The 22,289-nt window shown below is 40.4% G+C and overlaps 1 protein-coding gene and 1 pseudogene across 1 annotated transcript; both read right to left on the bottom strand.

The window, feature by feature from the left end:
- Positions 1 to 1,402: 1,402 nt before the first annotated feature.
- Positions 1,403 to 7,147, bottom strand: LOC128456116 (probable 2-ketogluconate reductase). Its single transcript, XM_053440175.1, has 5 exons — positions 6,760 to 7,147; positions 5,518 to 5,689; positions 5,261 to 5,439; positions 1,653 to 1,749; positions 1,403 to 1,559 (listed from the first exon to the last, which is right to left on the bottom strand). Exons 1-5 carry the CDS (start codon positions 7,136 to 7,138, stop codon positions 1,403 to 1,405), a joined length of 984 nt encoding a protein of 327 aa, XP_053296150.1. The 5' UTR covers positions 7,139 to 7,147.
- Positions 7,148 to 9,608: 2,461 nt separating this feature from the next.
- LOC128456215 (probable 2-ketogluconate reductase) lies at positions 9,609 to 20,733 on the bottom strand (annotated as a pseudogene).
- Between the last annotated feature and the right edge of the window lie 1,556 nt (positions 20,734 to 22,289).

Here is a 22,289-nt window from a genome sequence, read left to right as displayed (position 1 = left end):
GTGAATGAAGTGGAGTCAAATGATTTTAACAACGGTTTATCTGCTGAGTGTAATGGCGTTGGGAAAATATGTGTTTAGAAAATATACAATATTTTAGGGAATAAAAAACAACAGCTCAGTTATTTCTACTGGGTCAACTGTAAATACCATTTACAGTAAATATTTCTTATTTTAGACCATTAACTTTGCTGGAAAATATTATTTTTCTCTGCATTATGTTCACTGAGGATTACTCTTATGATCTTTGTTCTGCACACAAGTCGTCCATGGGAGGTGTTCAGGGTGAGGGGAATAATGTTAATTCATCCCATCCAATAATTTCTTTTAATTTCACCAATAATACTTGGTGAAATTCCCTGCCCCCCCCCCCCCCCCCTCTCTCTCTCTCTCTCTCTCTCTCTTTCTGTGTGTGTGGATATGAAATCCTTCACTACCCACCATATAGTGAATTTGCTGTTTGATTGTTACTTTGCCCCATTTAGTGGACTTATTGCATTGCAAATACTATTGTAAAATGTGTGTACAATCATCAGTACCTAACTTAACCATGATGTATTGATCTCACTACACTGACAGGAAGAAAAACGGTCGAGAGACGAGCGGAGAGGAAGCAGCACATCACAGCCTTGAGGATAAACATAAACAGTTTCACATTTGCCAGCAGTTTTACAGACCTATTTCAAATCAGCCTGTTACATCGTACGTCCCTAGCATTGCCAATTGTTTTAATGACAAATCTGTGAACTGTGACCGTAAAACATTTAATAAGAGTAGATCAGCGCATCCCAGCACCTACACAGACAAACAAGATTATCACGATTTACCACGATTTACCACGATTTACCCTCAGCCACAGCCGCCCAGAGACAAAGAGAGAAGATTACCGATTGATCAACAGTTGGTTACAATGTCTGATCAAGTAACCTAATATGTTTGTAATGGTGCAGATATATTCAGTTATTTATTTTTGGAGGTTGTGATATTAAAGATGATCTTAGAAAGGCAGAGAAGTTTTGGTTTGTTTTTCTGGCACACAGCATTCTGCAAGATCTAAATCAAACACGGCTTCAGGAACAAAAATGTACGATCTCGATCAAAAAGTTATTAAATGTCAAAATTATTATTTAGTGTAATTTAAATATGGGTACAATGATATTAACCGCGGTCATTTTTACTTTAACATCCCAATTTTTTTCGTTATTTGATTTTATTCTTGTACTTTGTTCCACTCGGGTCATTTTCAATGTGCTTTATTAACAACCTTGATTTTACTTTACTAATACACTCGAAATAAACTTTTGACGTCACTCCGTTCCACTGCTAGATGTTCACATTATAATTTTATGATGAGGCCGACAATGTTCTACAGAAAGAATGAGCAGATTCGGCTGAACAAGCTTGTTCACTGTGGCCTGACTTCATTGGGGACAGGTAATCCTTTCAGTGCAGCCAGGGCGTTCTCCACCATCTTCTCCACAATCCTCCTGGCTGTGTTGTTAGTATTGATCCCGATGTGGGGGGTGATCAGCGCATTGGGAAGGCGGAGGAGTGGGTGATCCCTGCACAGGATAAGAGCAGAGGAGTTGAGCGAGGAGCGATTCCATTAGCAGAATTATTTCAGTAGAACATGATTCTATTCTGAGAGATGAGACCTTGGCAAAGGTTCTGGATGAGTCACATCTAGAGCCGCAGCCCGAATCGTTCCCGAGCGGAGAGCTTCCACTAAAGCATCCTGGTCCACAACTTCACCTGAGACATGAACAGTGTTATTTTTAACCAATGATCATGAATCAAGATCAATACTAGGATGGTAGAAACTTATTTCTCATGTAGTTGCCTTGTTGTTTCTACATTTGTGTTGTCAGTTGATGCAGTTGTGTGAGAAGTCTCAGCTGCCGTGCCACGATCTAGTACAGGGGTGTCCAAACTTTTTATCCTGAGGGCCACATACAGAAAAAAATTTGAAGGTCTGGGCCACTCACGCCGCCACGCCCCCCTGCCCTGGAGCGGACTGTTGACAGTGCGCCTCAATCGCGTAGCTTAGGGCGGGGGGCGTGGCGCCACCTAGTGTCAAAACTGAGTAGTGCAATACAGTGGGCCATAGTCCATTACATTACAATTAATTTAGCTGACGCTTTTATCCAAAGCGATTTGCAATCAGTGCATTCAAGGGAAGGGGAGAATGGGGTAATGTGAGACACCCCCTGTATCTAGGCAACGGAACACATTTGTGGTCATGTGATCATTATGTTTTCAAGCCCCTCCCATTCCACCCTTGCCATGTAGGAGAAGTTGGTGCTGATGCTGTGGTTAGAATGTTTTTTCACAAAAATGTTCTTTTTGCATGTAAAAGTAAATTATCTTGCATCAACTGTTTTGTCAAAACAAATTGATTCAGGTAGAAAAACTTATATCATACATGTTGGTCAACTTCCAACATACAGTGCCTTGCATAAGTATTCACCCCCTTTGGACTTTTCTACATTTTGTTATGGTATAACCACAGATTAAAATTTATTTCATCGTGAGTTTATGTAATGGACCAACACAAAATAGTGCATCATTTGGAAGTGGGGGGAAATATTACATGGATTTATTATTTACAAATAAAAATCTGAAAAGTGTTGAGTGCATATGTATTCACCCCCTTTACTGTGAAACCCCTAACAAAGATCTGGTGCGACCAATTGCATTCACAAGTCACATTTGCAAGTCACATAATTAGTAAATAGGGTACACCTGTCTGCAATTTAATCTCAGTATAAATACACCTGTTCTGTGACGGACTCAGAGTTTGTTGGAGATCATTACTGAACAAACAGCATCATGAAGACCAAGGAGCTCACCAAACAGGTCAGGGATAAAGTTGTGGAGAAATATGAAGCAGGGTTAGGTTATAAAAAAATATCCAGAGGTTGGAACATCTCTCTGAGCACCATAAAATCCATCATAAGAAAATGGAAAGAATATGGCACAACCGCAAACCTACCAAGAGGAGGCCGTCCACCCAAACTGAAGAGTCGGACAAGGAGAAAATTAATCAGAGAAGCAACCAGGAGGCCCATGGTTACTCTGGAGGAGTTGCAGAGATCCACAGCTGAGGTGGGAGAATCTGTCCACAGGACAACTATTAGTCGTCTACTCCACAAATCTGGCCTTTATGGAAGAGTGGCAAGAAGAAAGCCATTGTTGAAAGGGATCCATAAAAAATCCCGTTTGGAGTTTGCCAGAAGCCATGTGGGAGACACAGCAAACATGTGGAAGAAGGTGCTCTGGTCAGATGAGACCAAAATTGAACTTTTTGGCCTCAATGCAAAACGCTATGTGTGGCGAAAACCCAACACTGCCCATCACCCTGAGCACACCATCCCAACAGTGAAACATGGTGGTGGTAGCATCATGCTGTGGGGATGCTTCTCTTCAGCAGGTACAGGGAAACTGGTCAGAATAGAGGGAAAGATGGATGGAGCCAAATACAGGGAAATCCTTGAAGAAAATCTGATGCAGTCTGCAAAAGACTTGAGACTGGGGCGGAGGTTCATCTTCCAGCAGGACAATGACCCTAAACATACAGCCAGAGCTACAAAGGAATGGTTTGGATTAAAGAATGTTAATGTCTTAAAATGGCCCAGTCAAAGCCCAGACCTCAATCCAATAGAGAATCTATGGCAAGACTTGAAGATTGCGGTTCACAGATGGTCTCCATCCAATCTGACTGAGCTTCATCTTTTTTGCCAAGAAGAATGGACAAACCTTTCCATCTCTAGATGTGCAAAGCTGGTAGAGACATACCCCAAAAGACTTGCAGCTGTAATTGCAGCGAAAGGGGGTTCTACCAAGTATTGACACAGGGGGGTGAATACTTATGCACCCAACAGATGTCAACTTTTTTGTTCTCATTATTATTTGTGTCACAATAAAATTTATTTTGCACCTCCAAAGTACTATGCATGTTTTGTTGATCAAACGGGAAAAAGTTTATTTAAGTCTATTTGAATTCCAGTTAGTAACAGTACATAATGGGAAAAAGTCCAAGGGGGGTGAATACTTATGCAAGGCACTGTATAAAACCATGTAATTGATGCTAGCTGAAGATTAGCCTGAATTGCTAAGAGGTGTTTTTTCTAAAATGTTGGCTGTGGGGTAAAGTGAGACATGTAGCACAAGTTAAGTTTAGTCTTAACCATATTTTAGTGTAATATTACATTACATATGTTTTATTTTTAATGCTTTAAACATTGTAGAAAAGCCATCATGCAAAGAAACTACACCAGGAAGACAACCTGTGGCCAAACACCCCTCGCAGAGATGGAGAGTGCAGCCGCTGAGGTCATGCAAGGAAAGAAGTCCTTAAGAAAAGCTGGAAGGGATAGAAATATTGATAAGACAACCCTCAAAAGATTCATAAAGAAAAAAGAGAAAGGTGAAGTAAATCAGTAGCCTGGGGTGCAGTAGCTGAGGCAAAGAGAATATTCACAGATGAGTTGGAGGAGGAGCTTGCCAAACACTTGAAACAACTAGCTGACCAGTTCTATGGCCTTGCTCCAGTTAAGTGCCGTGAACTGGCATTTGAATATGCAGAGAAAAACAATATCCCTGTCCCTGCCAATTGGACAGAGAAACAATGTGCAGGCAAGCTAGGGTGTGCAAGAGATCACATGAATCATAATAATCATAAATGTGCTTTATTGACCTATTACAACATGTGTTGTTATGGTAGTTTTAAAGTGGAAAAGGTAAGTGGATCACTTTACCCCCTTGATTTCTTTGGTCTGTCTCACCCTCACTTTACCCCTAAGTTGGGGTAAAGTGAGACACAAGACCACTTTTTTACAAACAATCATATTTTCACTGACCTTTGTCCTAAAGACATTCTGATCATTTCCATTGCTAGGAAACATCCTGAATTAGTAGGAAATGTGTAATATGATTTTAGCTTGCCTAAAGGGGAGCAAATGTAAAAAATGTCTCACTTTACCCCGCTCTCCCCTACTCGAGGGTACAAACCCAGAACAACAAGAATCAAGAAAGTACAATATCTTGAAAAATAGAGCAAAACTACATAGTGCTATAAGTAAATGCCATTTCAGTGCTACTAAATTGTTAGTTTAAAAAAATATATATATACATATTTTTTTAATATTTTTTGTTTTTTTTGTTTTTTTGTTGAGGCGGGCCAATTTAAAATGGATGGCGGGCCGCAGATGTACCGCGGGCCGTAGTTTGGACACCCCTGCTCTAGTAGAAGCCTCTTTCTAACCTCTGCTGATGTTGACCAGCGTTGCAGTGGGCTTCATGAGGGACAGCTGTCTTCGGCCAATCAGACCTGCTGTGGCCGAGGTCAGTCTGACGACTATCATGACGAAGTCCGACCTCCTCAGCAGGTCGTCCAGTCGCTCACAGTAACTGGCTTTAACCGCCTGCTCATCCTCTACACTCCTGAAAATAATAAAATACATTGTGCGTGTTGGAACAGTTTTTTTTTAATACAGTATGTATCACGTCATAATGAAATACCTTCTGGTCCTGTTGTGATACAGGATCTTCATTTGAAATCCACAGCTTCTTTGGGCAATTTTGTGTCCGATATCTCCCATTCCGATAATCCCCAGAGTCGATCCGGTGACTTCAACTCCCATCAGGCTTTGCGGCATATGGACCGTCTTTGGGTCAATAGCTATATGATGACCTGTGACGGAAAAAAATGGGAAAAAGTCTGGGTTTTAACAAAATCATTAACATTAATAGACCTTGAGATTTAAGCAGGTCACAAAAATAACAATACTTTAATAAAGCCACTGTAAAATGAGAATATACACTGTGATACATTTGACAGAAAATAACCCTCAGGTTTTACAGTTGTGTCAGATTTTTTCAGTTAATACAAAATACACTAAAATTATGAATTTTAATATACCAACAACCCAACTGTTATTCTTGGTGGTCCAATAATTTATTTACCCAGTAAATAAATTATTGGACCAGATGAATTAACATTATTCCCCTCATTCACCCTGAACACCTCCCATGGACGACTTGTGTGCAGAACAAAGATCATAAGAGTAATCCTCAGTGAACATAATGCAGAGAAAAATAATATTTTCCATCAAAGTTAATGGTCTAAAATAAGAAATATTTACTGTAAATGGTATTTACAGTTGACCCAGTAGAAATAACTGAGCTATTCCTAATTTTCATACAATAACCAAGCACCAGTGTTTTGAAACCAGCTGTGACTGGTGGGTTCTTGTAAAGTAACTAAGGGGAGTGAATTTGACTAAAATATAGAATTATGACAGTGTGACTGTAAAATGTAAAGTTGACTGCGTTGCTTCCACCGGAAAAGATTGGGCAGTATATTACAGTGCATTTTTGTAGTTTAATACATTTTTCTAGTTTCTAATTAAACTTAATGTTGACAATGATACAAGATACAAGACATTTGTAACAAGACGTATTTTGGACAACTTCCAAATGTTTTACAGCATCTGAAAGCTGAAGACGTCATGTTTTGACACTAATATCATATTTATTCTTTTCTGGGATCATGGGCGACTCCCTCAGTGTAATTTAAATTTAATTAAATGTTCTACTTTTATTGATGTTGAGCACACAGCGTTTCAAGAGGGTGCACGTACAGATCATGTTTGTATGGTTCTGCAGATTATGTATGATTTGTATTGAATAAGTAGAACAACATATAACGTAGGTGTAGCCGGGCCCCCATCAAACTGCCCTTAGGTCAGTGCTTAAACTTACCCTCGAGGATCTTGCGAGCTGACGCCAGAAGCAGACCCATGGCAAGATCAGCCGTGCCGTCGCTGACCACACCTGGTGTGTTGGCCACTTTCACCCCTTGACCGCTGATGAACGGCAGATCCAGGTGGTCGGTGCCCGCTCCTCCACTGGCGACCACTTTGAGCGAAGGAAGCAATCTCAGCAGCGCAGGCTCGGCTGCAGGGAAATACTTCCATATAAACAGGACCTGAATTCTTGGGCCATGGACAGCTGGGTTGTCGAGAAGATCTTGATGGCTGACGATTTGGAAATGTTGTGTCAGGATGTCTGCGAGCTCTTCCAGGTACCCAAAGTCCCCCCCGACCTGTGAGATCAACACCCATGGTTTTTCCTCCTCCATCAACTTCCTTAAAAGAGGGCAATGTATTTTCTGACTGAAAATAGAGAAAATATTCATTTAACTCAAACAACTCACGTTTGAATGTTTATTGCAGCAGCTGAACATAGTTACAGTTTTTACATTTACACTCCTAATAAGGTCATTCTAGATAAACTCTTACTAAACTGAACATGCAAAAATGTGAATTTTGTTACCACACAACCGCTTTATTCAGAAATATATCAAACATTTCCAACGTGTTTACGATAATGGATATTTCTGTTCAAAGGAAAAATCTATTCAAATAAATTCGCAGGAAATGACATTAAAGTTGATTTTATGAGGAAGACTTACCTTTCTAACCAAAGCTTGAGCTTGAACTCTTCTCTGCTGTCAGAAAGATCAGGTAGAGGCTGATGAGGGGAGTTTTCTTTTTAACCAAACCTTTGACCGAGGTGGTGTTTTACTTGGATGACTAAGAGTTAATGTGAAAACCTCTCCGGGGGCTGATTGTTCTGCTTGGTGTATTATTCACAAATTCAGTTTCACAGGAGTTGTGCTGAAACCTCTCCAACCACCCAGACACTTATAGTTGCAGTTATTAATAATGGAGGGGATTTAGCAATAAGATTAAATTGATTTACCAAATATCAGAGAATGTGAGATGAACGATGAAGTATTTTTTTATTTAAGGCAAAAACGTCTGTAGAGATTTGAAGCCTAAGACACATGGTGGTTATTTACTGAAACGGTGACAAAATGATTTTAAAGTTAAACACTAACTAGACACAGACTCAAGTCCTTGACTCTGGAGTCAAAGTCCTGCGGTTTTTCGTCCCACCAACCACACTGAGTCTGTAGATTAATGCAGCAAATCAATCATTCGTTCAAAGACAATTACCTCTCAGAATGACCCGGGCTGTAAATACATATTTGAGTGTGAAACCCCATAAACACATTTCTGTAAAAACAGGAGAGAAAGTGAGACTTTTGTTCAGCAGAATCTTTTTTTTTTGGACAAATCTGCAAAATATCTCTCCTAACCGAAAAAGTCGACATGTAATAAATTAAAACATATTACCAGTTAAGTTAATAATTCTAACTTATATATAAATCACAGACATGAACACTAATGAAACAAAGTTTCATTTTATGAAAAACACCTCCAAAAAAATCCTCACTACTGATAAACCGGGTAGGAAGAACACAAAGTTTTCTAACTTCACTCTGCACCATAGAGTGTGCATGAAAACCTCTGTACTGAATATCCAGCACCCCAACAAAAAAAGGTATATTGTAGAATTGTGTGAGGAAGACTCACTAATGATAAGGAATAATTCTGAAGTATCTCAGTATTCTTAAAATTACAACACATGCAATATTCACAGTATTAGGAAGGGAGTTAAAACAGAGATCTGTCTAATAATTCAGGTATCTCTGTCTGTCTGTATGTGGAACGTATATCTCAAAAGATCTCATCCCCATACGACCAGACATTTAGTGTGTTTCACTCCAGCACAATGTAATTGAATAGAAAAGGGTATAATATTCGTGTAAACACATTTTCAAAGAGCCAGGGTTGCTGTTACACATCTTTTTATTGGTTTATTGTTCTGTAAAATCATTCTTGATTGAATCTATAGAGCTAATAATTGAACCTCATGCTGGGATTGCTTTGTCAAACTATTATTTCACCGTAAAGAATGTTCTTTAATGCTCGGCTTCATTTTCTCTTTTTTTGTTTGTTTTGTTATTATCATCCAAAGCAAAATAAAACACTTCAACCTGATTGCATATCAGTTTTATGAAAACACAGCTCCCAGGAAAACCCTCCATGTTTCACACTTACACAGGAGTCATGACTTTGATACGTTTATGTTAATGAAAGTGAGATAATCATGTATATTACAGAGATTAAGGTGGACCATGACACGGAACATGCTGAGTGGTGAATACAAATGAAAGAAAAGATAGTAGTGTTTAATCTTTTAAAGTAGTGATATCACTGATAAAGGAAACTCTCAGTCTCATTTCCTATATATACATTCATTTTAAAGACTTAATCACAATATGTCATCACTTCTTATAAATAGTGACTACGATTTGAATCCAGGCACAACATTACAAGGATTGCACATGTACGGCTCTGAGAGAGCTGCTTTCAGACATCTGGACATTTTCCTGATATTTTGGATTAAACGGAGGGAGCCATGCACAAGTGGTGCGAACATTTTCCTGTCGTTGTGAACCCTGTCTGACCCGAATAATCTCATGCCATGTTCGCTAGACGGGATAGACAAACTCTGGAAAATGTCTGAACCCAATTTTTCCAATTGCTTAGGAACTCAGGAAGCTTAGTCTCGACTGTGAAGTTGTTTTACACAATGCTCTCTAAAAAGGTGCAAGAGGGATTAACGCAGACCAAGCAACCAACCACCACATTCCTGAATGGCTAGAGCTTTAGTTCAAATACAATTTAACAGCCATCTCCTCATTTTGGCTTGACCTCATTGGGAATAGGTGAACCTGTGACTGCAGCCAGGGCGTTTTCAACCCTCCTCTGAGCAATGCTGTCAACTGGTGCCCAGGTATTCCCACCAATGTGGGGGGTGATGAGCACGTTGGGCATAGCCAGGAGAGGATGAACCCTGCAAAACATTAAGGAGGAGAAGTTGGTAAATGTAATTAATTCATCAATATGGTTTTAGGCTGTAATTGCAGTAGTGTTTGTATACTTTAATTAGATACTGAGGTTGAGAATTTTACTCAAAACAAGAAAAACTGAGGGAAGATGAGGACAATTTGACATGTTGTATATGCGTACACGTGTTTCTCCTGGCCCCAAGCTGAAGAGCAATAATCACATTGTGGTTTAATGAACGAAACTGAATTCATACTTTTTTTTTCATGAAAGCCTCCTATTCGAGTACATTCGTCTCAGGTTCATGTTTTTTTAGTTTAATGCTCTTTTACGACAAAGCGATTCTGAGATGAGACCTTGGTAAACGTTAAGGATGAGTCACGTCCAACGCTGCTGCACAAATCGTTCCAAACTGGAGAGCTTCGACTAAAGCGTCCTGGTCCAACACTAGACCTGAGACATGCGAAGATACAATATTAGGCTAGAGATCAGATTTTCAAGTGTTATCTTCTCAAAAAGCGCTGTAGGGAAAACACATACTGTAGGGCCGGATCCACTAAAGGTTGCACGTGTAAAAATTAGGGCTGTGAAATGATTACAATTTTTAATCAAATTAATCACAGGTTTCTATGGATTAATCATGATTAATCACATTACCGATTTTTTCGGAATATTTTTGTGAAAACAAGATTTATGACATTTAACTTTTCTTTTGTGCTGCAACTCAGCAGTTCTTCAGCAGTTATCATTGCTTTTCCATATGAAACATTAATATAATCTTCATCCTAAACAGAATTCGGGCTCCTTAGCCATTGTGTGGTTGAATAAAACTTTTTTTTTTAAATTAAACAGAAATTATTTGAGCTTCTTAGCCATAGGATGGTTGACATTTTTTATATTTTTTGTCACACAACCATTAACCACACCATGATACAATCTAATGCCTCTAAAGGCCCTCAGTTGGTGAGGCAAACTAACTTGTTCAAATTCTCTGACAGTAAAGCTGACCGCTTCTTTTGCACAATGTGTCCGGCGAGTGAGTCTGGTTTGGCGCATTCCACTTGAACGCCCCTCGCCGACCAACACATGCTTCGCTTCGCGTTGCGGTGGTTAGGCGGGTATTGCTACGGTGAAACGATAACGTCTTCTCGCAGAGTGTGCATATCACCTTGGTTTTACTGAAGGTTCGATCTTTGTTTTTTTAGAACACGATCTTCCCGTCCAGAAGGTCCTCAGGTTCATCAGAATTATCCATGTTGTTTGTTTGTTTGAATGGCAGCTGCCGTCTGACTGCATTACGCCGGGTTCACACCGGACGCGGAAGCGACGCCGAAGCGCCGCGCATTACTAATAATATCACATACTTCTGCTGTTATCAGCCTGCAGTAAAAACGGCATTTAATCATTTTTTTCAAGCATATACTTACTTGTTGCTCCAACATTAAGCAACAGCATCACAACATGTGTCTTTTTTGGTGTTGTCTTTATACAACATATGCTGAGAATCAACAACTCAAGTTACTTCTCCACTTCAATTATTAATTTAATGTCATCCATGTTGAAGAACTTCTCCGCTGTTAGCTCCGGTAAATGTCGGGTGTCGAGGGTAAATTACGTATTCTCCACTCAAGCCTATTTGGAGAATACGTAGCCCCCCCCCCCCCCCCCCCCATCTCTCTTTTTATCTTTATGACTGCTTGTGTGGCTGTAGTGGATGGGCAGAGGGGGACATTAAATAATGTGGTTGGTAAAAGTGGTAAAATTAAAACTCCAAGACAACAGAACGTGAATACAAAGTATGGGATGCATATTTGATCATTTATATCATATAAAATATGTCATCTATATCGTTTAAAATCATTTTTCAGTGTGTTTCCTGTCGCGATACGCTCGCGTCAAGCGGAAAAAATAGACTCGACGCCGAAACGATCGCTTCACGGCGCTAGGCAGCCGCGGCACAACGCTACGCTTCAGCCTCCGGTGTGTTCAGCGCTGCGGTTTAACATGGGAGTGGATGGGAGCCAGAGGATTGGCGCTGCGCTTACGCCTCGCTTCGGCGTCGCTTCCGCGTCCGGTGTGAACCCGGCGTTAGAGCGGCGACTAGTGCAGAGGCGGCGGAATTGGAAGGTCCTTCTGCGCATGCGTTAAATGCGTTAAAAAAAAAAAAACGAATTAATCCTGTAATTTAATCATAACGCGTTAACGCGTTATTTTTCACAGCTCTAGTAAAAATGTGTGCAAACTTGATTTCACCTGCAAAAAAACATTCAAGCTGATCTACTAAGGGTGCGCACTGAGGATTGCCTTCAGAATAACACACGCTGCCCATTCAGTATGCTAGCCTAAGTGAATATGCATTATCGGGCGTTTTTACCAAAGTGCGCAAAATATTGGGAGGAGTAAATGCAAATTATTTTATTAAGTGGTTGTTGTCTTCTTCTATATTGTGGTAAGGAGGAGACAGAGAGAAAAGGTTTTTTCTGCTCGTGTTAGCATGGGGATTGACAGAAGCAAAAATAATGTTTGTTTCCACTAACACCTCCATGTTTGCACCTGTTATCATTTATGCAACTATTTCTAGTAGATCACGATACAAACATGCAATCTGTTGTAATGCAGATGCAATTTAGCTCTCTTTATTAGGGATCTTAGTTGATCCGGCCCGTAGTCGCCACCTCCGCTGATGTTGACCAGTGTTGCTTCTGGTTTCATGAGTGACACCTCTCTGTGGCTGATGAGGCCCGTCGTGTCAGGTGTCAGGGAGATGGCGAGCACGACAAGGTCTGCCCTCGTCAGCAGCTCGTCCAGCCTCAGGCAATAAGTCGCTCCCACCGCCTGCTCATGAACATTAGTAAAGTGAACAAGAATGAGCAGAGGCACTGTCAAACTGGTTCCTCACTTTAACGCTATCTACATTGCCTCCACCATGATTCTGATTGTTTATCTAGGAGCCAGATCACCCCAGAACAATTGTAGGAGTTTTCACGAAAATTGGAGTTCATTCTTCCTGCTCTTTTGTGAATGTACTTCCTCCTTGCTACATTCTGTTTCAGATATAACAGGTAGTCTTTCTTAGTCTGCACATTTATAAACCACAATGTAATAAAAGCTATTATATTCCTATTTATCTTAAAAATACCCTCACTTTGTTTATGAGAATAGATTGTATGTAAGTTTCTACCGAGAAGTGGACTTTAACCTTCTGGTCCTGTTATGATACAGGATCTTCATGTCAAATCCTTTGCTTCTCTGAGCTATTTTGTAACCCATCTCGCCCATTCCAATGATTCCCAGAGTGGATCCTGTGACTTCAACTCCTCTCAGGCTTCTTGGTAAAATTGTAATCTTCAATTATGTTTTAAGACATAAGAGAAAAAACAACAACTAACATCTCATATTTTGTTCATTTATTTTTTTACAGATTCCTAGTATGTGTTGATAAAACGACTGCACTACCACTGCTGCTGCTCGGTTCTGTATCTTTGAATGTGTGTCACTTCTTTTGTCCAGGATATGAATGATCTAATGCACCACAGAAATAATATATACTAATGCCTGCTAAGTGAGGGGTCTGACTCACCCACTAGCAAAGCCAAGAAGAGGCAGACAATTCCTGCATGTGCCAGAGCAGACTAAGCTATATCAGGAGGAGGCCCTTAAAGAGACAGGAGCTAAGTGTTTCTAGCAGAGGCTGAACGTTGGAGCAGCAGCAAAGGACAGTTTGAGGAAAGTTAAGTGTTATCTGAACACTAGAGTAATAATCCAAGTTAAAATGATTAACCTGAATATGAGCAGAATTTGTTTCTTTGATTAAATAATGATTTACTCTCTCACATAGTTTGTCTGAATACAAAGTTTAGGCAGTTCTCTGTATTGGAAAATAGGTCATAGAACATTTGACCTTACTCTCAACAATCCTGCGTGCGGATGCCAGAAGTACAGCCATGGCCATATCAGCAGTGGAGTTGCTGACCGCACCAGGAGTGTTGGTCACCTTCACCCCTCGACTGGTGATTAATGGTACATCCAGGTGGTCAGTGCCTGCCCCTCCATTGGATACCAACTTCAGCGAGGGGAGCAAACTAATCAAGGAGTGGTCAGCTGCAGGGCAGCTCCATACGAACAGGGCCTGGATTTTAGGACCATGCAGCTGAGGGTTTTGTAGAAACTCTGTTCTGGAGAGGATTGAAAGTGATGCTTCAACACGTCACTGAGCCTATCAAGTACATTTTGGTCGACCCCCTCCTCTGAGACCAGAGCCCAAAAATGTTGTATTTTTCAATGTCACAGAGGAGGACGTGATGCAGAGCTCAGCACACACAAAAAACTAAAGCTATTGCTCTGTTTGTGTATTTAATCCCTGTGTTTCCATTACCTCGATGCCAGTTTGTCTTGTCAGATCATTGTCAGCATTCCAATTTTTTTCCTGGTGTTAACCCTGGTTTTGGACCAATTGTTTTTTAACATTGCCTTTGGGCATCTGTGTTTGGACAACTCTGCCTTCCAATGTTCACATCCTGTTTTTGTGAATTAAAACTATTTTGCCAACGTCCAAAGATAAACTTTAATTACGATGAGACAAAGTGCCATAATTTATACCATTACCCTAACCCTACCATATCAATAAATGATAAAGGAATTTTAATAATGTGTACAAAAATATGTTTTACTAGCAATCAAATATCCCTTTAGTTCCACTTAAAAAAATTGTATTACATCTGCACTTTATTTAATTTTCAGGACTAAATTACCTAACATGTGAGTTCATTTAATGAAACTCAAATTAAACCAAAGGGCTTTGACATCAACAGAGTAATTGTGAAGCACCTTCTTTAATACGATACACCTAAACCAAAGCTTAGCAATTGGCTTAGTTATTAGAATTAAGGAACAGCCTTTCAACATAAATACAATAATACAATATGCACCAAAATACATTGGAAATATATGACAAAACTCACATGATTTTTCCAAAAAGTACCTCAACAGCATGTACTCTGCATTCTATCTGTACAGTGCCTAGCAACAGATGAGTAGTTAATGATCTTCCACTGGAGTTTGTATAACATCCTCTGAGGGCTGTACTCAACATCTGAACTCATAACACAAACCTCTCTGAAGTGATGGCTTCTCAGTTCGCTTTTGCAAGGTGTATGATGTCCGATGGTAGTAATGGTTTTGCAGCTTGCAGTTCGTTTCCCAGTCTGGAGGAGTACCAAGTCTTTGCAAAAGCCTGTCGCTCCCTTTTGTTTACTTTTCCTGTCTGTTCCTTTACTGTCCCAGGTGCTTTTGCAAATTAAATTCGTACAAGAGTTTGTAAAACTTGTGGAAGCTCATGAATTCTCCCTCTGGTGCTTTTTAGCAATTAGCTCCTTCACCACAAAATTTGCCTGGAAAACCGGGAACTCTGCTAAAGGTTGATTATTGTATCCAAACACATTCATCCTTGAAACTAGACAATGAGCATTACCACCATTTTTCTTTCCAAAACGGATACTAATTCAAATGAAGGGTGGTATTATAGTTTATTTCAAGTTATAGCTACGTACTGACACTTAGACACAAACTACTTTTCCTTTTTCTTTAATTAAAAACAAGAGTGAGTGGGTGAAGTCTGAGCCAATTCCTCCTCCTCTTTAATCTACAACTGCATGACCTTATCATATTTTGAATTGAGATTGCTTTTCAAATGGATAATTAGGTTTGTGTTGTTGTTGCCAGAGTTGACAAACACATCACATATGCATTTATGGAGCCATAGTTCGGATTGCTGTGGCTGGCAGAAGTAGAAGTGGTCCCTACCAACCGGTGGCTAATAGATCTTGTTCATTGTGAAGTCACTCTTTACTCTCACGGGGAAAAAAAACACATTTACCCCAAAAAACTGAGGGGTGTAACAACTAATGAATATGGGTATAGACACTTGAACAGACACATTTGAGATCAGAACTACGAATATTTGAGTATCAATCCGCACACATCTACTTAGCTGCATGTTTCCAGCTGTAAAGACACTCACGTTTGGCCTTTTCATTAAACTGCACTGACACAAACTTTTACTTCAACAAAGAACAGTTTCTCTTGTGCAATGTTAAATATTATATTTCTTGACAGTAGCTATGATGCATTTCAGCGATGACACTCAACAGCTACATGCGTGTTGTGTTTAGCGTGACCTGGCAGGCAAACAGCCAGAAGAGACCCGTCTTCTATTTTGAGTTATTTTCTTCTATTGCAAAGGTAACTGCAGTCATTCATTTTCTGTCTTTTTTTACTGAGAAGCTCTTTGTGTTCAAGAAATGCAGAAATCGAATGGCCTCATGGGGGCATGTAGCTGGAAATCATTGAGCATTGCAGATGAATGATTGAGTGGAAACCTCACACACTGTCGGCTCCAGAGATGTAGCAAACATTGAACTGTGGCTTTCACATCAGCACAGTATTTCAGTGCTTTGTAAAGCAAATATATCGACAGTTAAGGCTGTATTTAAGCTTTAGCATCTACATATCTACATGTTATCTTTTAACAGATGGTGTGTTGTTGCCGTAGATCACAGGGAGAATAGTGGAGCTTTTTGAGAGGCAGACGAGGATTCAGGGACAAGACAGTCGCTCTCCTCCCTCCTGTCGTCACCCTGCCTCATGTTTCTGTCAGCTCAGATTGTGTAGGGGCTCATCAGTGTTATGGAAGGGCAGAAGGTCCACAGAGTCAGACACCTTTTGTTATCTTGGGAATTGAACTCGTGGGGCTGTGAGACTTTGGTGACAGAGTGCATGAGGCCAACAGGGGCAATCTGCATGAGGAGTTTGCTTCACGACAGATGCTCCTGCTGCGGCTTCAACGAGTTCAGTGAATTCTTATTATATACATTAATTCTTATTATATTGCATTATCTATAGACAAGAGGGATGTCTAAGAAATGTCTTAGATGGACAGACTTGGTAAAAGGATTTTTACATATTATACATTAAACATGTGCAGATGTGTGTTTCAAGTTGTTGTTGTCACTTTGATAGACTGTTACAATTTCTTTAAAGGCGAGTTCCAATAAGACGATTCTCAAAGTCGTCAGATCGCTGTGAAGTACAAACAACTCGACCTTGACTCTTGCAGTCATACGAAACGACTGCAAAGCAACAAGGGGTCACACACTACACAACCTTTCATTCCACTCTGATTAAACTGTTAAATCACCAAAACAGATATGAGAAGAGACACAGTGAACCCGACTGATTCTCCTGCTCCCCCGTCAAGCTGGAGGAGACGTGAAATGCCTCAGTGGACAGCACTGTTGCTAAGAATAGAGAAAAACATTTTCCCATCTGTAACCGAACCGAGCCTGAGGGAAACCAAACCCAACCTGAACCCGACAGACTTCTGTTTTATACCGTCTGAACCCGAACAGAGCCCGGTGCAGTTAATATAAATCGCTCTGTCCATCACATGCATGGTTATTGGTTGATGCCCCTGGTAACGTTAACCAGGGCCTTGTACCTTCATCCTCACTCTGACCGGCTTGAGTTGATGCTGACGTCTGATTGGAGTCTGTGATACGTCGCCTATAGAGCCACAGCCATTGATCGTCGATCGGGCTCTTTTGTCTACAACTTGCAAAACTCATCCGCAACCAGCATATCAGCCATACAATCGTGTAGTGTGAACTCGACTTTACATGATAAAAACTTAAAGGGGACATATTATGCCCATTTTACCACAGTTGATATGGTTCCTTGGGGTTTTAATGAAATGTCTGTAACATATTTTGGTCATAAATACCACAAGGATCATTTAAAACAGCACCCTTTTTACCCTGTCTAAAACAGCACTCCTCAGATTGACCTGTTTTGAGTGCCCCGCCCCCCTCCCCCCGTTGAGCCTGGTTGCGTGAGCCCCAGCTCCCCAGCGCAGCTCCGCAGTGGGAGCAGTGGGAGCTTGAGCTGGCGCAGCAGCAGCATCCTTCCACACTGTTGAGTCAACGTTTAGAGGTGTCCCGGGGGTCCCTTGTTTATGCGGCCACTTAAATGTCTGACGGGTAGCAGCAGCGAGCTAACGCTAGCCGGGCTCCACCGGCACGGTTAGCTCGCTTGTCCAAGGCCATGTAGCGAGACTCCCTACATGGGCATGGTGTGACTATGACGTTTATTTCGGTCGTAATCCCATTCTACACACTCTAGCGTATCGTTTCTGACATAGAGGAATGACAACAAATCGCGGGAGTTGTTTTTTCCCAGAGTTTTTGTATCGGTAGACACAAATACCCAAATTAACGTGTAGAAGCACTACAAAAGTGGAATTTTCATAATATGTCCCCTTTAAATAGAATTCAGACGTCCTTACCTATCTACACTCCTGCAAAGTGCAACTTTGAGAATCCCTTGTTACTGAATATGGTCTCATGTAAGGCAGGACCCAAAGTTGCTTAATATTTGAGCACCTGAAAACTGAATGAGGTTGAATAACTTGTTAAGGTTCGTAGCTGATTGCCTTCTTTTTTAATAAGGTTGTCTGGTCAGGCACGCGTGTCGGAGAAATTACATTTTGCTCCTTTTAATTTGCAACGGCTTTCCAATATGTATTGATGGGAACAAGTTCTGTTTCAAAATGGTTTTGTAATTAAAACAACTTGGAACACAATATTCCAAAAATAAATATCTGTTATAGCAATACATTATCTTCTCATAGCAACTACAGCGTCAATAAACAGTCCTTTAATTCATCCCTCTCAGAGGAAGATGGTGGTTTTTGTTCAGTTGTTCACTGCGACTTTACAAAACACAATTAGATTCTAAACATTTAACCCAAACCACAGTGTTTCCCAAAACAAAAGACCCACAGCCTCTGGTTTAATTTCCCTCTTTACTTGTTCCTCCGTTAGATGAGGTGGTTTTATATTAGTCTGGAATTTATTAATGGGCCCATCAACTAAGCCCTTTGGATTCTGCTGCATCTTATATGCATGGTTTGTGAACCTGTGATGCAATCTGTTTTGAAAGTAATGAAAATACGAAGCGTGTTAATTTGTGATTTGCGTGTATAAGCAAGATGGAAGGAGGTAAAACAGGGGCTGCGTAGACGTGAAGGGAAAATGATGATGGAAAATGGAGCGACACATGTAATCTACAGATTCCCTGTGCAGAATAATGGTTAAACCAAAGCTGGATGTTATTGTCTCACAAGCTAATTGAGGAGTATTTAAGTGGATCTATGGTTTATCTGTGAGATTTCTAACAGAAAAGAGTCAATAATCAGGTTGTGCGCTCATTAACAGGGTGGCGTCGTCAATGTGCAGTTTGTCTGTAGCGTCACCTCTTTTCAGTATTTCTTAAGGAAACAGGACAATAGTGCTGAAGTCGGTTCATTTGTCTTTCTCCCCCCTGGGTTCAAACCTGATCCACAGATCATTCAAATTAAAAGACCTTATTGGTCACATGTCCTTATACACTTATACACAGGGTTCCAGGTTCACGAACCTTCATCGTTATGGTCACAATGAGAGACACACATGATGTGGAACGGTTCCATTTTGGTTAGGTGTAGGGACAAAAATGTATTGGTTGGTTTTTAGAAAAAATAATTCTGTACACGATATTTGTTTTACAAATAGTTTCCCATCGCTGGCACCGATTGGACGTGAACATGAGGCGCAGTTTCACCACTGCTATGTGATTTAGAAAAATAAGAAACAACATAGACGATTGGTTACACACAGGAACAAAACTGAGGTCTCCTGTAAATTCTTCCTTTGTTACTGTCATCATTACCACGCCCACTGGAGATTGCTGTGGAGTAGACTGTAACAACGATGTGGTCACGCACTGAATCTGGAGGAGTTGTGTGCGAGAATGGAAACTTTTGTTTCTCTGGACATTCTCCAGCCTCTTCATGCAATCTCTGGAGACTTTCTGAGTGTGCCCATGTGAGAATCCTGCAGAATTATGATTAGGACGTTTCTAGCACAGGACAGAACCAAAACTGTGAAAAACCCAAAAGAATACAAATATCTCAGAGACCTTTCCGTTGTTTTTTTTTGTTGTTTTGTGAAAGTCAATGGTTCGTAGAAAGTCTGGACCCAATTGTCCAAAGATTTCCGTGAGGTGCGTTTAAAAAACTGTAATTTTTTGATAAACTAACCATTACCCCAATCTCGGAGGCTATCAGGTATTGTCTGAGGAAGAATAAGCCTTTGGGGGCAACAGCCAATATGTTTGGACCTCCAACGTATACACAGGATTTTCCAAATTAGAAACAGAAACCAGAAGCTTTCCGTCTCAAAATCTTGCCCCTCAACAGATTCTGTTTAAAGAGATCACCCGGGACAATCTAGCATTTTCAGCAAGAGGACCTCATATATTGTTTGCAGGAATTGGTGTCTGATGGTGAAGGTGTGTTTCTTAATGTCCAATAAGTGGTTACCTCGATGGAATTGTATTTTCCTAACTGGTATCATAAGTTCCCTGGTAATGAAATGTCTTATTCTTTATGCTGTAGTGAGAGGGGGAATGCTGATGAGCCTCTGGTATACAGAAAAATTGAAATAGTTAAAATGAAACATAAATTGGTGGTTTGTTGTTCTTTCTTTCTTTACTCAAGGCTGTTTTAAATCCGGTGATTTTTTGTGGAGTCGCTTAACAAGTGAAACACAAGTATCAGGAGCCAAGGGTTTGTGGTGTAATGATATTGGGATGTGACTAACCTCATGGCTTGAGGCTCTGTCTGGGTGAATCAGTGAGTTCATCAGAGAAACAGAGACCTGTGGAAAGGTTAGTAAAGATCATTGTAAACAAAATGCAAAATGCTCTTTTTTTGCAGATGTCCTTCGCTAATTTGTATTCAGGTGATTGTTATTCAGCGGCAGTGCACCACAGTGTTAATTCTCACACAAGGTCTCCTGGAACCAGGGGCCACAACATCATTGCTCCGATCATACATCATGACAATCTCTGCTGGATACAGCAGCAGCTCTATCTGCCACATCCCAGTTCATTTTTCTCTCTTTCATGTGACACGTCATGGTTTGTTTGCTCTAAACCAAATATTTCATCAGCGCTTGTCAGTGGACCACACTGTGTTGAATCCATTAGTACTCCTGATGCAATGATGCACTTAGCTGGAAAAATCCACTGCTTCGCAAGCCTTAATTTAGCTGTCAGTAGTTAGGACGGACTGAGAGTCGCTCTGTGTAATTACTGGGACTGACTGCTGATCTGAAGGCTTAAATCTTAGTAGTAGTGGTTTCACTTCAGAGAAAAGAAGAAATGACATCCTGAAATAAATGGGTGTTATGGTTTAAGCATTATGTCACTTTAAAAGGAATAAACTGCGTATTTCTAAAAACATTTTCAGACACAGATAATTGTTTTTAAAAGAAAAAAATTCGAGTGATAATGTTCTGCAGATGGGAAGCAACTTGTTGATGAGGACGATCAAACTGGGTGGTGCTTGAAAGGATATTTTCCACTCCTTTAGAAAAAATAATTCTGTACACGATATTTGTTTTACAAATAGTTTCCCATCGCTGGCACCGATTGGACGTGAACATGAGGCGCAGTTTCACCACTGCTATGTGTGTGACCACGCCCTCTGCCGAATATCACTGATTAGATCTTGCAGTGCTAACCAAACATAGAGAAACCTATTTAGAGCCGCCATTTTTGTTCTTGTTTCTTGTGCATGCTCTTTTATGCTCATTAAGAAACAGTAGGCGCCCGCGAAGTAAGTTGTGATGTCATTGTTTCCCAAAATGCTCCGTTTTACTTGCTCACTTTGTTCTTCATGGGTTTTGGGTCGTGCTTAGAACCCCCCGGGCCGCGCTCTCTTTTAACATTGAAGTTTTATTCAAACCCCTTTGCTTAAGCTACTAAAAAGCTCTTCACATTCAAAAGGCAAACGTTCAAATGCATTAAAAAGACAGCTGGACATCTTTATTCTGCAGGAAATGTATTGTAGCCTTTGCACATTCAGATGAAGTGACAGAATGGCCTCCCTCTGTTAACCTTCTCAATGTTGGTTTACCCATTTTCTTAAACAAACATGCCATCCAGAGGCCAGGCCTCACTTTGGAACCAACGGGAATATTAGATTTGAAATATTTGCATTTGTTTGCTTTTCTAGTTTTCCTCACGAAGGTGAAAACATATGAGCAGAGTTTTCCCAAAGGCCTCTGGGATGAACTCTAATTAAAACAACTTTAAACAGTTGTGTCAGGTAATGCTGCACCGACAATGTTAAACGGTAAAAATAATAAGTGTTGTTCCACATCCATTGACAACTTTAATAGGGACACCACATTGACACTGGCATATACTTTTTTTCACACCTCTTTATGCAAAAAGCATGGTCTTTCAGTACAGATTTGCACACTTCACCTTTGCAGAGGTTTTACTCAAAACCAAAAATCTGATTTAGTTTCCTGCGCTGCTGCTTTTGTGCATCTGCTCATGGATTTTTTTCTTTAGAATATTTGGCCTGTTAAAATTCCTCATCAAATAGAGTGCCACGTGTAGTGATGATGAATTATTTTGTCCTGCCCT

The sequence above is a fragment of the Pleuronectes platessa genome, chromosome 14, assembly GCF_947347685.1.
Source record: "Pleuronectes platessa chromosome 14, fPlePla1.1, whole genome shotgun sequence".
Taxonomy (NCBI): domain Eukaryota; kingdom Metazoa; phylum Chordata; class Actinopteri; order Pleuronectiformes; family Pleuronectidae; genus Pleuronectes; species Pleuronectes platessa.
The sequence above is the reverse complement of the archived record's forward strand: the minus strand, read 5'-3'. Positions and strand labels throughout refer to the sequence as shown.

What these genes read in the sequence shown, in the direction of transcription:
- LOC128456116 (XM_053440175.1), bottom strand. Translation starts at nt 7,138, where the DNA reads ATGGAGGAGGAAAAACCATGGGTGTTGATCTCACAGGTCGGGGGGGAC. An exon ending in GCTGGTCAACATCAGCAGAG is followed by an intron (nt 1,750 to 5,260) that starts GTTAGAAAGAGG and finishes TTCATGTCTCAG; the next exon opens with GTGAAGTTGTGGACCAGGAT. An exon ending in CATCCAGAACCTTTGCCAAG is followed by an intron (nt 1,560 to 1,652) that starts GTCTCATCTCTC and finishes TATCCTGTGCAG; the next exon opens with GGATCACCCACTCCTCCGCC.